This window comes from Oenanthe melanoleuca, chromosome 2 (assembly GCF_029582105.1).
Source record: "Oenanthe melanoleuca isolate GR-GAL-2019-014 chromosome 2, OMel1.0, whole genome shotgun sequence".
Taxonomy (NCBI): domain Eukaryota; kingdom Metazoa; phylum Chordata; class Aves; order Passeriformes; family Muscicapidae; genus Oenanthe; species Oenanthe melanoleuca.
Window position 1 is genome coordinate 20,394,040 of NC_079335.1, and position 16,478 is coordinate 20,410,517.

Genomic DNA, 16,478 nt, shown 5'->3' on the forward strand with positions numbered 1-16,478 from the left:
ACCTACAGGTAGAACCTGTAGGTATTATGGTGCTTAGGGTTGTAGATATTTGAAGAAATGCTACTTATTTCTGATGTAAACTGATTGTGCTGCCAAGTAAACTGATTGTACATTCCAAGTTCCAGTTCTCCTAGGCGTAATCATACCTAGAGTGTGTATGTTACAAGCCAACACATTTGCATTGTGAAGTGTGGTTTGTTTGTTTTTCTTGTTCTCCTGGTCTGGTGTTTTGGTGGTTTTGTTTGTTTATTTGGTTTTGTGTGTTTTTTATTGCTGTTTTTGTTTGTGTTTTGTTTGTTTTGTTTTCTTTGTTTTTTATCATTTTTATCAAGGCTTTTTTTAAACCTTGACTCAGCAAGTGTCTGGAATTGGTTACGTGATAGGACCCTGTCTGTTGGTGATACTGAAAGCTTGTACAGAATCATTCTTAAGCTCATCCAAAATTAAAATTTGTATATGAACCTAGTCTGTCTCTCTAAATGTAAAAAAAAAAAAAAAAAAAGTGACGTTCCATATTTTAAACTCCTTTGTTAAAATTGTCCCAACTAATATTTTAGCACTGACGCTTTTGTTAATTTTTCAGAAGCAGAGCGCTCTGAAAGGAACACGTTTGCTGAAAGGCTCTCGGCTGTGGAAGCTATTGCAAATGCCATCTCTGTTGTGTCAAGTAATGGTCCAGGAAACAGGGCAGGATCATCAAGCAGCAGGAGGTAAACTGAATAATGCTTTCTTCTTGTTTTCTGTATACTAATTTCTGTATTAACTGCCAATCTCTTATTAATTCTTTCCTTTGGTCTAGTTTAAGAATCAGTCTCTGTTGCTAGCTTAAAATTGGAGTTCACTTCTTTAAGCACCAAACTAGAGCTCTGGTGGTTTTTTGAACCCTTTTTCATGTGAGAACTAATGGTGGGATATTTCTAAACTAATCCTCTTTTCTGGGGTTGATGCTTTGTCTGTCAGTTGTGAAATGTAAATGTTCCTCCTTGTGGGGAAAGGGAATTTGAGGATAAACTCTAGCTCTTTACTTAGAAGTTTCAAGTATCGCAGAACTACTGTGATAGTGTCCAGCCTTATTTTAAGAGAATTTCTGAGGGGGATGTTCACTTAAGCGGATAAATAATACTGAGACCAACATAACACTACTGGGGAAGAATTTAAGTTGATTCATTTTATTCTAAGCAATGATTAAGAAGAAATTTTATCAACACCCATTTTTTATCCTTTCATTAACCTCTTCCTGTAGTTAGATTTTAAAAAACAATAGCAAAAAGAGCAAATCCTTGCAAAAGCTTAACGCTCCTGGCAGTGAGCTTGGGCTGAAAGGAATGTCAGCTGTAAGAATGCCCATCAGCTGATGTCTGCAAGAGGCAGTGCTGTGGTGCCTAGGGATGTGTTCTGGGCTTAGCTCTGACTTTAAGCATTGCTGAGTGACTCATCCTTACAAGGCTAAAACATTCCGGTGCAACAAAATGTAGTGAAAAATACCTCTTGGCTCATTCTTATTTATGCTGAAATAAAATGGTGATAAGAGGAGTTTGTTTTCCTTTTTCAGTGTGAAATTTTTCTTAAATATGTTCTAATTATAGATGAAAATGAGAGTATTTTTCTGCCCTGGTTTTTTATTTAGTTTGAGATTAAGGGAAATGATGAGAAGATCCTTGAGAGCTGCTGGATTGGGCCGACATGAAGCTGGTGCTTCATCAAGTGATCACCAGGACCCAGTTTCTCCACCAATAGCTCCTCCCAGCTGGGTTCCAGATCCTCCTGCAATGGATCCAGGTAAGTCTGCTCAATATCACATTAGATTGCAGAAGAAGAGATTTGGTAAAGAACTGATGGCTTTTAAGGTGAATATTACCTTTAGTCTCACACTGAAATCGGTCCTATGTGATTGAGGTAGAAAGTGTTCACTGAGATAACTTTAGCAGTTTATTGAAGACTTAACAGCTGTTTTTAAATCCAGTATGTGTCTTTTTAATGCTGGTGACAAACTTCTGGGAAGTCTGCTTTGTAATGCTGAGTTACATTATGGACCTAGGAATGTTGCCGTTTGTGGGAAAGATTACCAGTTAAATACGGAAAACCTGCAGTGTGTTAGACATTGCAGCAAGAGCATGTTGTTAGGGATGTTTTTATGTATTGATATACATCCTGCTGTTCTGTTTACTGAAAGATGGTGACATTGATTTTATCCTGGCCCCCGCTGTGGGATCTCTTACCACAGCAGCGACTGGCACCGGCCAAGGACCCAGCACTTCGACAATACCAGGTGAGCACATACTGCTTATTCGATTGTGCTTTAGAATGAAAATTATCTCAAAAGCTGTCTTTGCTTGCACAGACTTCTGCATATGAAAATGCCTCTTATCAGATGAAGATTGGATTGAAGCAGAATTTCTCAAGTGTGCAGAAAGTAAATGAAGCACCATAGTATGTTTTATTTAAAAATATACATGAAGAGTGACAAATATGTAAAACTATGGAAATCAGCATGAAATTGGGATTACCCTCTGTATTTCAAATATAATTTGGAACTGAAATTTATAGTACTTCGGTGAAGTATTGCTGAAACCACTGAATAGTCAAGTTACCAATTTTTCACCCCAGTGAATTACTTGCTTTTAGCAGGAAGTAATTTTTTGAGGAAAAACTGTTTCTCTGCAATTCGGTTTTCTTACTGCAGGTCCTTCTACAGAATCATCTGTAGTGGAATCGAAGGATCGGAAGGCAAATGCTCATTTCATTCTGAAATTGCTGTGTGATAGTGTTGTTCTGCAGCCTTATCTTCGAGAATTGCTGTCAGCTAAGTAAGGATTTTCATATGAGTTCTCACTGTCCTCTGTAATGTTCTATCACCTTAAATCAGTTACATAGAAGCCTTTTAAAATAGGTTACAAAAGGCCTGTTAGTTAAAAATTGACAATATTAGAATACAGCTGTATTATGTCCTGCCATCCTTAAAAAGTATGTCTATTTCAGAGAATTAAACAAGAGTGCTTATTCACTCTGTGGTTTTTCTGTTTGCACAAGATCAGCAGTGCTTCAGTTTTCATATATTTGCATCCTATGTCTCCTGTTAATGAAAAAAAATCAGTATTTTAACTTCTCTGTTGGTGTTTTTTTGCCTAGGGATGCGAGAGGCATGACACCATTTATGTCAGCAGTTAGTGGCCGGGCATATCCTGCTGCAATTACAATTCTAGAAACTGCACAGAAAATTGCTAAAGGTACAACAGTTTTAGTAATTATTAGTGTGTGGTTGTCTTCTAAACTTTGGCATGTGTGCAGAGTCATTATTAACACTGTAGATTGCTGCATGTTTTGGAAATTTTGCTATTATGAAGTATCTTTCTCTTTTGCACTTTATATGTTGCATTAGATTTCTATGAATATTATTGCTTTAGTGTTCTTTATAGTATTTTTTGGCATTTCATTGCTTTATAAACCAGTGGATTAGGGTGCTATTTTTTGGTAGCACAAATGTATGACATGGAACTTCTTTCTTGAAATGGAATAATCCTGATATGATACAGTGATATGCCAAGCTAGATCCTGTTCCTGAAAAGACTTACATACAAACACATATTTTGTGATTCTCTCTTAATGTTGGTATTTAATTTTTCAGGAGAGATATGTAAGATTGAATTGAGGGAAAAACTTGAGCACATTAGACCTTGTCACACCACAGTTCTGTAGGACTTTGTGTGGGACAAGAATACTCCTTTTAAGAATATAGTCCATAATTCTTCAAAATGGCGATTCATTTAATTGATTAAAATATTAGTGAATTTAAAACTGGGGAAGAGATAGTGGTTGTATTTTTCAGTCAGGAATTTGCAGTGACTTCCATAAGAAATAATGTGACAAGCAGAAAGTTTTCTCAAAAAGCTCTAGCAGGTTTTATTCCAACTTCTAATGCTGTATGAGATTTTGTAATGGCAAGCATCTGCCAAGAGTGGATTCTTTTTGTGGGTTTTTTTGTTTTTTCATGGGGGATTGTTTCTAATGCTCTTATTCTATTATTTTAGCTGAAGCAACTTCCAGTGAAAAAGAAGATGATGTGTTTATGGGAATGGTTTGTCCTTCTGGTACAAATCCAGATGACTCTCCTTTGTATGTTTTGTGTTGTAATGATACATGCAGTTTTACCTGGACTGGTGCAGAACATATTAACCAAGTAAGCTTTTTTTTTCTTTTTTTTTTTTTTTTCCTTTTTTTAAGCAAATAAGAATGCATTTCAGCCATGTATTGTGTTAGTCTACTAATCTGATTTTTTAATGATTAATTGCATTGTTTAAATTACTGTGACTTTGAAGTCTGGTATAGTTACTGCCTCCCAAACTACTATGTAGACTCAAAGCTGACTGTGTTCCTCACAACATGGTTGTTACTAGGTGTGGCTTTTCCCCTCTGGCTAACTTTGGCAGGAATTTTGATGGACGTGGCTCTTTGAAAACACTGAATATTCTAACTTAACAACTAAGTTTCACTTTCTAGAACCTGACCTACTTCGAAGTTTAGGCATCAATTTAAACAAGTGCAGTTTTATTGTAACCTGAAATAGTGTGAGATTGCAAGCACTGTAAGTAAAAAAACCAACTATGCATAATATTTTTTTTTCATTTTTTTTTTTTAGGATATATTTGAATGCCGAACATGTGGCCTGTTGGAATCACTTTGTTGTTGCACAGAATGTGCAAGGGTCTGTCACAAAGGACATGACTGCAAGTATGTATTGTGTTCCATTTCTTATAATTAAATCAGTATTTTGTGGTTTCCTTTGTTTCCTGATACTTAATAGATTTTTTCATTGCTTGAAGTGTTCCAAACTTAGAGAACAGAAGATTAATGAAATAGTTTTGCATCTACTCTATCAGATTTATTTAATAGTTCAGAAAGAGTAACCTGAAGCGGTTTCGTACTTTCCACTTTGTAGTATTTAGAGTGAATGAATAATTCTCAAAGTGCATAGTATTGTGAGAACATTATATCTAAATAATACTGTGTTTTCATTTTGGGTGCCCCTCAGAGTTTTATGAATCCTGATGACAGATTATTCTTGTGAATTTTTAAAGATATGTAGGATATTAATCTTTTAAAAATCAACAAAAGGAACAGGTGAGCAAACAGTCGTTAATCTGAGATTTCTTCTTGCCCAAAGCTTTGAAGCTGCATTTGTTCTGTGTTCTGTGCTGCTGTTACAGGCTATAATAGTTACAGAATTAATACCCTAGCTGTAGTAAGCTAACAAATACAATTATAAAGATATTCTCAGTACCATAGCAGTTATTGAGATTTTACTGCATATCATGAGTATTTTCAGCTTAACTTTCTTGGATGGAGGCTTTTTTAGGGAAGAATAAATTATCTTGGATGAGTTTTACTGAGACTGTATGAAAAGCTATGTAGTGAAACTGCCCTCTTAAGATGAGTGTAGGAATCATGGATGACAAACATAACATGCTTCCACATATAAAATCTGTATTTCTCTTTTTAAAGCTAGGTCTTAGCTAACTATCAGCAACAAATCCAGAAGGAATCTAAGAGTGTACACTAACACCTTCAGCTTGTGTAGAAAAGATTTGGTATGTTACTGAACGGGTTTGCAGTTCACCTTTTCTATTTCTTGTAGGCTCAAACGAACATCCCCAACAGCCTACTGTGATTGCTGGGAAAAGTGCAAGTGCAAAACACTAATTGCTGGACAAAAGTCTGCTCGCCTTGATCTCCTTTACCGCCTGCTTACCACCACGAATCTTGTTACCATGCCAAATAGCAGGCAAGTTCACATTAGCATTGACTAGGGCAGAATTTTTAGAATTATTTTGTAAATTTCCACTAACAATTTTTTCATTACAGGGGAGAACATCTGCTGTTGTTTTTAGTACAGACAGTTGCTAGGCAAACTGTAGAACACTGCCAGTACAGACCTCCTAGAATCAGGGAAGATCGTAATCGTAAAACTGCAAATCCTGAAGGTAAGAGCTGTTTCAGTGAAATAAGTGGCAAATTTCATATTTCAGTACCTCTTCCTTATGCTTTTTTTGTTTTTTTTTGTTTGTTTTGTATTTCTAGATTCTGATATGCCTGATCATGATTTAGAACCTCCTCGTTTTGCCCAGCTAGCGCTGGAACGTGTTTTACAAGACTGGAACGCGCTGAAATCCATGATCATGTTTGGCTCCCAGGAAAATAAAGACCCGTGTGTATCTACACATAGTTGTTGATGTAAAGTTTGATCTGATATTTGACACCTGCTGACTTACATAAATTTATTTCCTTTCTTTTTGTTTTTTCCAAGTCTTAGTGCAAGCAGTAGAATAGGTCATCTTCTGCCTGAAGAGCAAGTTTACCTTAATCAGCAAAGTGGAACTATTCGCTTGGACTGTTTTACACACTGCCTTATTGTCAAATGTACAGCAGACATTTTGGTAAGCACTCTTAGCCATGTTTTACATAGATTTTCTGAATACTATGGTATTATAAGGTAACTCAGGTCATATGCTAGGAAACTAATTTGAAAGTAACTTCAAGTTAATCTTAGTTTTGTGAATTTATAGTTATGACTATGATCTCTCTTTGAGTCTTAATCTCTCTTGTTTAATGCTCCAAAATTGCATGCAGTTAATAAATTGTAATGATCTCTTTCTTCAGCTGTTAGATACTTTGCTGGGTACTCTGGTAAAGGAATTACAAAACAAGTATACGCCAGGACGCAGGGAAGAAGCTATTGCTGTTACAATGAGATTCCTGCGTTCTGTGGCAAGAGTGTTTGTCATTCTTAGTGTGGAGATGGCTTCCTCCAAAAAGAAAAAGTAAGTGGTGAAGATGTGTGTTGATTGTTAGAGAGGGGAGGGGGGGTTCTTTATTTAACTTTTTTTCTTATAAATTGAGTTGATAAATATCAACAATAGGCAGAAACATCTGAATTATTTTGTATTCTGTAGACAGATTTGGAAAGATGCACAGTAGCTGCTGGTATGTCCTGTAACTTCTTAATACAGTGCTTTTTAAACTTACATGTTCATATCAAACCTTTTGTCTACAGTATTAGGGTTTTTGGAAGTAGGTTTTTTTAACATATTAAAATTACAGTGTATGATTGCTTGTTGGTAGTAGATTTAGATACCAAGCCTTAGTCTTGAATTATTGAATGATAAATGTTTTTCACTGACTTGAATAGGTACATACTGTTTCTATACTCGCAAATGCATGTAACTCTTAAAGATGATTTTTTGAGAAAAAAATTACGACAATTAATATTACCATGAAGTATTTGGAGAGAAAAAATACGTATTTGACATTTATCTTTCTGTATTTTTCCCCCAGCAATTTTATTCCACAGCCAATTGGAAAATGTAAACGTGTATTCCAGGCATTATTGCCCTATGCTGTTGAAGAGTTGTGCAATGTAGCTGAATCTCTAATTATTCCAGTCAGGATGGGAATTGCACGTCCTACAGCACCCTTTACCCTTGCTAGCACTAGTATAGATGCCATGCAGGGAAGTGAAGAACTGTTTTCTGTGGAGCCTCTGCCACCCAGACCATCTTCTGACCAGTCTAGCAGGTAAAACTTGTTAAAGCTTACTATCTGTTCTTTTTGAAGACTTCTTAAAGGTGATTTTATATTGGAGATTTTGTTAGCTTTCCATTAAGTGATATCCAGAGGTCCAAATCTACTTTTTGTGAGGATTTATTCTTATATATTTTTATTTTAAGTTCTAGTCAATCTCAGTCATCCTACATAATAAGGAATCCTCAGCAAAGACGAATCAGCCAGTCTCAACCAGTTCGTGGCAGGGATGAAGAACAAGATGATATTGTTTCAGCTGATGTAGAAGAGGTCAGTTTTCCTTTTTGTATTTTTTTTTCTCAGTATGGCACTCCTAATGCATTAGCCCGTGCTTTAACATCTGAACCTGAAATCCATAAATCTGGTTTGAAAAAGATGTTAAGTAGTACTGAATGAAATCTTACAGTGCTTACTCTTCAGTATTTAGAAGCTAATTATCAGTTTTGTAGTCAGTTTTATCCTTATAGCATTAAAATCTAATGTCCATGGCTGTTTTATTTGTGTATGTGATTTTTTCCCCCACAACACTATATAGACATATATGACGACTGTGGTTGTAAATTCATTTTTTGTTCACATCAGTACAGTTTTGAAATTATCTTTCTAATATGTGTTTTTTAAAATCAAACTTTGCACTCTGATTTGGAAAACATGTAGATTTTCTGGTATTGAAGATAGTCTGGCATAATATTACAATCTCTTTCCAGGTTGAGGTGGTTGAGGGAGTGGCTGGTGAAGAAGATCATCATGATGAACAGGAAGAACATGGTGAAGAAAATGCTGAAGCAGAAGGACAGCATGATGAGCATGATGAGGATGGTATGTATAATGTACATCCTGCACGTTTACTGCTTGAGTGAGAAAACTATGCATAAAAAAAAGAAAAGCATCTTTGGAGTCACCAGTGATAGTGACTTGGGAGATTTGCATGAGTAGAGAGAATCCAAGGTTCCAGACTGCTCATCTTACAGAAGGAGATGTGTAGAATTAGAGATAACATGTAGTAGACAAGTATATTAACTTTTTCTGGTTGAGGAGAAAATATTAAGTTCCTGAAGGTATCAGATGTTATTATATTCTTGGTTAACAATGTATTTTACCTTTTGTATTTGCTACTGTAAAATGTTGACAATTGGGCCAGTGTCAAACCATGACAATGGTAGATGTGTTCTCAAAAGTGATTTGAATCCTGGCAAGCTAGTTCTCAAACTAATCACGAAGTACTTAACTATGGTTCAGTATTTTGTAGACACAGTTAATCAATCCTGTATGAAAATGTTTGAAATTAATATGACTTAGATGACTCAAAGCTATGACTTGAAAAAAAGTTATCTTCTCTTTCTGCCTGTGCTTTGTGTTTCCAGTCAATCCATTTACAGTGCAGTAAATCTGTTTACTGATTTGCTGAATATTCAGACATTTCATTCATAAAGCTTAAAACTGGATTAGAACCTGTATATTTTATCAGGGTTTTTTAAGTTTTCAAGTATGCCTTAAATACTAGTTGACACAGCATATGGTAAATTGTCCTAGTACATGTGTATGAAGAAAGAGTTGTGGAGTTTTTTTGGCTAGAGTTACTTACTTTAAATCCTAAAAGCCTTTATTTTCACTGTGTGTTAAATGTACCTGTACAGTGCAGAGGTGGCTAATTGCTGGAAAATAAGAAAACATGCTCCAGGTTTGGGTGTCTGCGTTGCTTTTATGACTCTCCTGCATATGCATTAACTTCTGCTATAGTAAGAATGTTTGTGGTTTGTTTCTGTCATACATGAGTCACTACAGTAATTATAATGTTGTCGTCTAAACATGAGATGTTTTGTCCATTGTTTTTATAGGCAGTGATATGGAGTTGGATTTGCTAGCTGCTGCTGAAACAGAAAGTGACAGTGAGAGTAACCACAGTAACCAGGACAATGCCAGTGGGCGCAGAAGTGTTGTCACTGCAGCTACTGCTGGGTCAGAAGCAGGTACACCACATCTTTTTGGGTCTAATCTAGCTGGTTAAACTTAGATATTAGGAGTAAGTACCCTCCTCCTTCCCCAGATTTCCTGTTTTTCCTTTGCTCTGATAGTAAGGTACTGTGCAGACTCTTTGGACAAGGAAATGCATTAAAGATGTGACCTTCGTTTTTTGCTCTTACAGAGCATCTGCATGTGTTAGAAATTACCTCATGCTCTTGTGTAGTGAAATGAAATGTTCTCACTTATTTTTAAGTGTAGAAGTTTAAAACAATGGTATGATTTAAATCAACATCCAAAACCTGAGCACTCCTTGTAGAGGTTTTTGAGAGCAACTGCTTTACCGTCCAATTTGGAAACATAATTTTTAGAATTCTTTTCCTAGGGGTAGAATCAGTAAAGAATTTTAAAATCAAATTACTTCATGATTGATATTTTGAAGTGTAACTAATCATACTACTTTTTCATTACACCTGTGGAGAATTAGCAGTATAAGGATAGTTTATTGAACATTTTCAATAGTGGTACTTGAACCCTTTTAGTATAGTGTAGTCTCTCATGAAAGAAATCTGCTCATGTATATGTGCATAGGTGTGGAACTGTCAGTTATTGCTTATTTTTCTCAACAGGAGCTAGCAGTGTTCCAGCATTTTTTTCTGAGGATGACTCTCAGTCGAATGATTCCAGTGACTCTGATAGCAGCAGCAGTCAGAGTGATGACATAGAGCAGGAGACCTTCATGCTTGATGAGCCTCTGGAGCGAACCACCAATAGCTCCCACGCCAACGGTGCTGCCCAGGCTCCCCGTTCCATGCAGTGGGCTGTACGGAACACCCAAAACCAGAGGACTACCAGCACAGCTCCCTCTAGTACGTCAACCCCAGCAGGCAAGTCTGAGTGAATTGCATGCATGAATGCCAGCTAGCTCTGGCTTTGTTCCTTCCTCTGCTTTTGTTTATTCTCTTAAGGATGAAATCTTATCTCTGTGTCACAGTGCTGACCTATCTTGACTGTTCCAGTTCTAGTTTTGAACTTAAAAAAGAGGAAAAGGTCTGTTGCAGTTAACCTCTGCTCACTGAGTATGCTTACTGTAGTTAGTAATTATTTGCTAGTTGCATTTATGATGTCAGTAATATTTACACGTCTATTTCTGTAAATCTTGATGAAATCAATCCATACACAAACCACATAGCAAAGATTAAATGAGTTCATTAATGTAATCTCTTCTTTTATGTTTAGCAAGTTCAGCGGGCTTGATTTATATTGATCCCTCAAACCTACGTCGGAGTGGTACCATCAGTACAAGTGCTGCAGCAGCTGCTGCAGCACTTGAAGCCAGCAATGCAAGCAGCTATTTAACATCTGCAAGCAGCTTAGCAAGAGCATACAGCATTGTGATACGGCAGATATCTGATCTGATGGGTCTGATTCCCAAATACAATCACTTAGTATACTCCCAGATTCCTGCTGCAGTGAAGCTGACTTATCAAGATGCAGTTAACTTGCAGGTAAGAATATGGAAATTTTCATGGAGAAACATAATTTCAGTACAACTAGTGTTTTTTAGGTAAAATTACAGAATTGTTGAGATTGAAAGTGACTTCTGCATATTGGCTAGTCTAAATTTCTTTGAGGGTCAGGCTGCTCAGGACTGTGTGGTTAGGTTTTGAATATCTCCAAGGATGGAGATTCCACCGCTGTTCTGAACAACCTGTTAAATGTTTGACAGCTCTCACAGTGTAAAAGCATTTTTCTTGAGTTTAGAGGGACTTAGCAAGTATTTCAATTTGTACTTGTCTATTCACTGGGTATCACTAAGAAGTGTCTGACTTGTATACATCATACCTTTTTATCAGGTATTTGTACACACTGGTAAGATCACCCTGAGCTTGTTTCTTCAGTCTGAAGTGTTCCAGCATTCTCAGCCTCTTCTTATGTTAAGAGACAGTGTGGGCTAAAGTAGTAACTATGGTTACTTACTTCATTAAATTGATAATATTTAATATACATATATTTAAAAAAAAAAAAAATAATTAAGTTGATTTTGTTTAAACAATGTCTGACTGGTACGTAATTAGTTAAGTCAGAATTGACTGTGGATTTCTGCTAGACATCTATTGCCATATTCTATTTGACATGAACTATTTGACATGGCCAAAAATTTTAATGAGATAAAAGATTTGTACAGGTAAATGTACTGTTCATGGTCTCTTCCTTCAGGGATATTTGTCATCCTTTCCACGTTATGCACATTTTTTTTATACAGAGCTCTTGACTGTCTGTTTTTGAAAGTTTATGTAACAAGCATCTGTAGAGAAAATACATGTCAGACAGCAGTGTTCCCCTTCATGTACAGACATGACATAGTTTCAGAGACTGACAAGGCAGGAGGGACTCCAGGGTGTTCAGAAAGTGTGTATCAGGTTGTTCCTGGGCATAGTGTATAGGGTAAAAGTATATGTACTGAATTTAGTACAGAAATCAGCTGTCAGAATAGCACAGCTGCTGTGTGGGGGCAGGAAATCAAGGGATGCTGTTTTCTGTTAGTAGGGCTGTGTTGGGATGTGGAAACCTGCTGACAATATATTTATTTGTAATTGAGCCACATGGTATTTGTATGACTATTTTCACAGTGTGATGGAAGGAAAAGACTTCTGATTTGGAAGAGGAAGGCTAGAAAGATATTCTGGGATCAAACACTGGGGTAAACAAACAGGGAAAGAAATAAGAGAGTGTAGTTTTATTATGGAGGAGACTAAAATAATTTTCTGTTCAGGAGATTCTTAATGGGAAAAGTGAATAGGAGATCTGTCCAGCTGAGGCAGCAAGAAGTTCGTATTAGCACAGGAAAGCTGAACAGTGGAGGTTTCATTTGGACACAGAAATGGGGTTGAGACAGCATTTTGTTAGTTTAGTGCATTAGAAATGTGAGGGATGTTTTTGAATACCAGAATGCAGAGGAATGAAGAAAGCAGACTGATGTTGGATCAAAAAATCCCGACAGGTCAATGGAGCTAGCAGATTGCAAGAAAAGCAAGCTGCAGAGCCAGTAGTGGGAACAGGTAAAGCAAAGATGAGACTAGGAGGTGAGACTTGTGTGCAGACTTAGTTCTCTGTGCAGGTCTTAACTTTGTTGTCTTCATTGAGTAATTTGCAAGGTGTGAAGAATGGTGAAAGATCTGGCTCATGAATTCCACAGCAGGATGAGGGCTGTTAAAGCTGATAGAAAGTCAGGAATTGAGCTAAAATTGCCGAGTTGTGCACACCTGGGAGATGCTGAGTAGTCATAAGGGGAGAAGTAGGAGAGATGATGAGAATGCTTTATAGATACCAAAGTATTAAGTGATGAGAGCTGCATACCACCACAGTAAATCAGCATTTTCAAAAGAGCTTTCAGAAACCAGTCATTGGTAATTCTTGAGCATAGTTTTACAGCCTCTTCGTATGGAATCAGGAAGATTTCATTCTTGTTATCTAGTTCTGTTGTTTGCAAAACCTTTTAAATCTCCTTTTCTATAGAATTACGTGGAAGAAAAGCTTATTCCTACTTGGAATTGGATGGTCAGTATCATGGACTCTACTGAAGCTCAGCTGCGTTATGGCTCAGCATTATCATCTGCTGGTGATCCTGGGCATCCAAATCATCCTCTCCATGCTTCTCAGAACTCAGCTAGAAGGGAAAGGATGACAGCCCGTGAGGAAGCCAGCTTGAGAACACTTGAGGGAAGAAGGTATGAATATAGTTTGATTACTGCATGCAATATGAATTATCAGTTTTATAGTCAAATCTTATTCACTGACACCTTAGAAATCTAATTTTGCAGTGCTGAAATGTAGTTATTGTTTTGATTTAAGTTGGATTCTTGTGTTGCTACTATTTGGTTTATTCTAACATACTAGATTAATCTTGAGCATTAACTGTTTACAATGTACTGCATCTGAACTGCTTGTTCTATGCTTGTAGCTTGTTATCACTATTTTTGTGTGGAGTTCATTGCGATTTTACATCCACATTTCAAATATAAGGCTTATAATTAAAGTATGTGGTCTCCTGTGATGCCTGATGTCTCTGTATTCACTCCCTTTCCTTCACTAGACGTGCAACTTTACTCAGTGCCCGTCAGGGGATGATGTCAGCACGCGGTGATTTCCTGAACTACGCTCTGTCCTTGATGCGTTCCCACAACGATGAGCACTCGGACGTTCTTCCTGTTCTGGATGTCTGCTCACTAAAGCATGTGGCTTATGTTTTTCAAGCCCTCATTTATTGGATTAAAGCAATGAATCAACAGACAACATTGGATACTCCTCAGCTGGAAAGGAAAAGGTATTGAAGTTGACTCCTACAAAAAAAAACTGAAGTAAAAGTGGCATAAGCTCTTTTGTTTCGGTCATTGGCATTGTTCCTCAGCAACTCGTAGAAATATATGCATTAATCTGTATGTCTCTGTGTGTGTGTGTGTAGTAACATACATATTGCAAAAAGGATTTCTATAATGGTATATAATGTACCTGTGTTTGATAAGCCTGTTGCAGTACCCTGTTCACTTATTTTTATGCTATAAAATGTTTTCTTACTGTTAAAACTTGAGTTGAATTTTTAACTCTAGCAGTGCCTCTAAAAGACTCACTCAGGACTATTTCTCAGTTAATGACGTGAGACATGCATTTGATGTGATTACAGCTTACTTAGATATCTATTAAACATGTTAGAGATGACATTGGAGAAAATGTCATTGTCTGATACAATGAGCTTTGTGGTTTTGTTTTCCATTTGGTTATGTGCATTTGAGACTCACCTGATATTTAAAGCACAGTAGGGAAGCTTAACTTTCCATTTTCCCTACAAATTTAATAACTGTAAAATATGCAATATTGATATTCTAGATGTATTGGACTGCTACTTCAGTTGCAAGACTATGTTCTATTTATCTTGGTAATGTAAGGTTTGTTATGACCTTAAAGGTGTACTAGAGGGGGATGTTATGAACAGTAATTTCCTCACAAGTAAGAATTATATAATACAGTAATCAACTTTTACAGGCAATAACATAATTACAGAAGCTGCTTTTCTCAAAAAAAAAAAAAAAATCACATACTGAAATCTGTCAAATAACTGTTTGTTAAAGAATTGCAAAATTTTCATGAAATGCTTTTGAAACTATGAAGGCCTAGACCTTTTCAATTAAAAGTGAATGGTTCAAACAGTTACTTCTATTTGATGATATATAGGTAGTCTGAGTGAAATGAACTTTTATCACTCTTCATCTAGTTTCAGAACACATTTCACAATGCATAAACTACCAGAAATGAATACTAATCAAAGTTCTTGACAGAACAGTAGTATAATACAGCGAAATCAAGGTTTTTAATGTGCAGCCTGCAGACTTACCTTCTGAAATTACATCAGTGAGATTATTTTAAAATTTTGGAATAGTATTCACTTATATATTTCTTCCACTATTGATAGAGTGTTTAAAACCAAGCATCACTGCCCAAAGCTGTAACTTTTAAAACCAAAATTGGTCGGTGGCCAAATGGTTCTAAGGGTAACTGTGTGAGTGATGTAGTGAGTATGTAATGAGAAGTTCTCTACAGTGCTTCAGTTTTAGTTTTGTTTTTGTTATGTAAAAATCTTAAATACATTTCCTGATTATGCTACAGATACAGATGTTTTGCATAATTCTTTAGGATGATTGACTTTTTTTTCTTTTCTTTTGTTGTTGTTTTGGGTGATTCTTGTTAAGAACTCGGGAGCTTTTGGAACTGGGCCTTGACAATGAAGATTCAGAACATGAAAATGATGATGATACCAATCAAAGTTAGTATACAAAAATTGATATAGCATACCAAAATGCCAGACTTTCTTAGTGCTCTTTTCCTTCAGCTAGCTGAGACTTTGAATAAATTTTGCTGCTTATATATGTAAAGTTGGGTTTTATTAAGATTTTAGCATTGTTATTTTACCAAGTTTCTTCTATCATTGCCTATTTCATTGCCTCTCATTTTGGGCCTGTCTTTCATCTCCTTCCTCACTAAACTGCAGCATTTCTGCCCTTACCTACCATTCTACATTAAAATTTGAATCATAGTTAAACTGATTTTTTGGATCTGATGAAACTGTGCTGGAAATGGAACACTACATACAGTGTAGGAGTGTAGAAGTGCCTGCTCAGTAAAGCTAGGTATAGTAAAAAGAATAAAAATTATAACTAAGCAAATTAATAAGGATAATACAGCATTTGCAGAAGCATCCTGTGGAAGTGTTAAATTTGCAGAGATTCTCCTCTAGCTAAGAGGGAAGGATATTAATCTTTGGCATTTTATGTCCTTTGCTTTTATAACTGTGAGAACTGATTTGTAATCTCTGATATTTAGGTGCTACCCTCAACGACAAAGATGATGACACCCTCCCAGCAGAGACTGGCCAAAACCATCCGTTTTTCAGACGGTCAGACTCTATGACGTTCCTTGGCTGCATTCCACCCAATCCTTTTGAGGTTCCTCTGGCAGAGGCCATCCCCTTGGCAGACCAGCCACATCTATTACAGGTGACATCAGAGATGGTGTTTTGGAAGAAAACTGCAGTTTGCTTTTTCATTCCTCACCGAAGTATATTATTGACCCAGAACACTTTTGTTGCTTTTCAGCCAAATGCTCGCAAAGAAGATCTGTTTGGCCGACCCAGTCAGGGTCTGTACTCATCTTCTGCCAACAGTGGCAAGTGCTTAGTGGAAGTTACAGTGGATAGAAACTGCCTTGAGGTAAATGTTAAACTTTATTATTTTAAACAATATGATAATTTAAACTAGAACTTTCATTTCTTAAATGTTTTCAGAGAGAATTTTTTGTAGCTTTTGGAATGATAATTTAAAAGCCCAGTGCCTGTGAAAACTTGAAATCTTTATGAAAAGTGTGCTTAATGTAGAAACTTGATGATT

At 36.4% G+C, this 16,478-nt stretch overlaps 1 protein-coding gene across 1 annotated transcript in view; it reads left to right on the plus strand.

The window, feature by feature from the left end:
* UBR5 (ubiquitin protein ligase E3 component n-recognin 5) overlaps positions 1 to 16,478 on the plus strand; it is a 67,423-nt gene that overhangs the window by 39,380 nt on the left and 11,565 nt on the right. Inside the window, exons 22-44 of the mRNA XM_056485765.1 lie at positions 584 to 710; positions 1,628 to 1,779; positions 2,174 to 2,269; positions 2,684 to 2,807; positions 3,130 to 3,227; positions 4,029 to 4,177; positions 4,637 to 4,728; positions 5,633 to 5,779; positions 5,860 to 5,978; positions 6,076 to 6,202; positions 6,302 to 6,431; positions 6,655 to 6,815; positions 7,330 to 7,569; positions 7,722 to 7,845; positions 8,283 to 8,394; positions 9,414 to 9,545; positions 10,167 to 10,428; positions 10,781 to 11,045; positions 13,057 to 13,268; positions 13,634 to 13,864; positions 15,285 to 15,358; positions 15,916 to 16,088; positions 16,188 to 16,301. Coding sequence (XP_056341740.1) covers positions 584 to 710; positions 1,628 to 1,779; positions 2,174 to 2,269; positions 2,684 to 2,807; positions 3,130 to 3,227; positions 4,029 to 4,177; positions 4,637 to 4,728; positions 5,633 to 5,779; positions 5,860 to 5,978; positions 6,076 to 6,202; positions 6,302 to 6,431; positions 6,655 to 6,815; positions 7,330 to 7,569; positions 7,722 to 7,845; positions 8,283 to 8,394; positions 9,414 to 9,545; positions 10,167 to 10,428; positions 10,781 to 11,045; positions 13,057 to 13,268; positions 13,634 to 13,864; positions 15,285 to 15,358; positions 15,916 to 16,088; positions 16,188 to 16,301 — 3,461 coding nt within the window. The remainder of the gene's footprint in view (positions 1 to 583; positions 711 to 1,627; positions 1,780 to 2,173; positions 2,270 to 2,683; positions 2,808 to 3,129; positions 3,228 to 4,028; positions 4,178 to 4,636; positions 4,729 to 5,632; positions 5,780 to 5,859; positions 5,979 to 6,075; positions 6,203 to 6,301; positions 6,432 to 6,654; positions 6,816 to 7,329; positions 7,570 to 7,721; positions 7,846 to 8,282; positions 8,395 to 9,413; positions 9,546 to 10,166; positions 10,429 to 10,780; positions 11,046 to 13,056; positions 13,269 to 13,633; positions 13,865 to 15,284; positions 15,359 to 15,915; positions 16,089 to 16,187; positions 16,302 to 16,478) is intronic.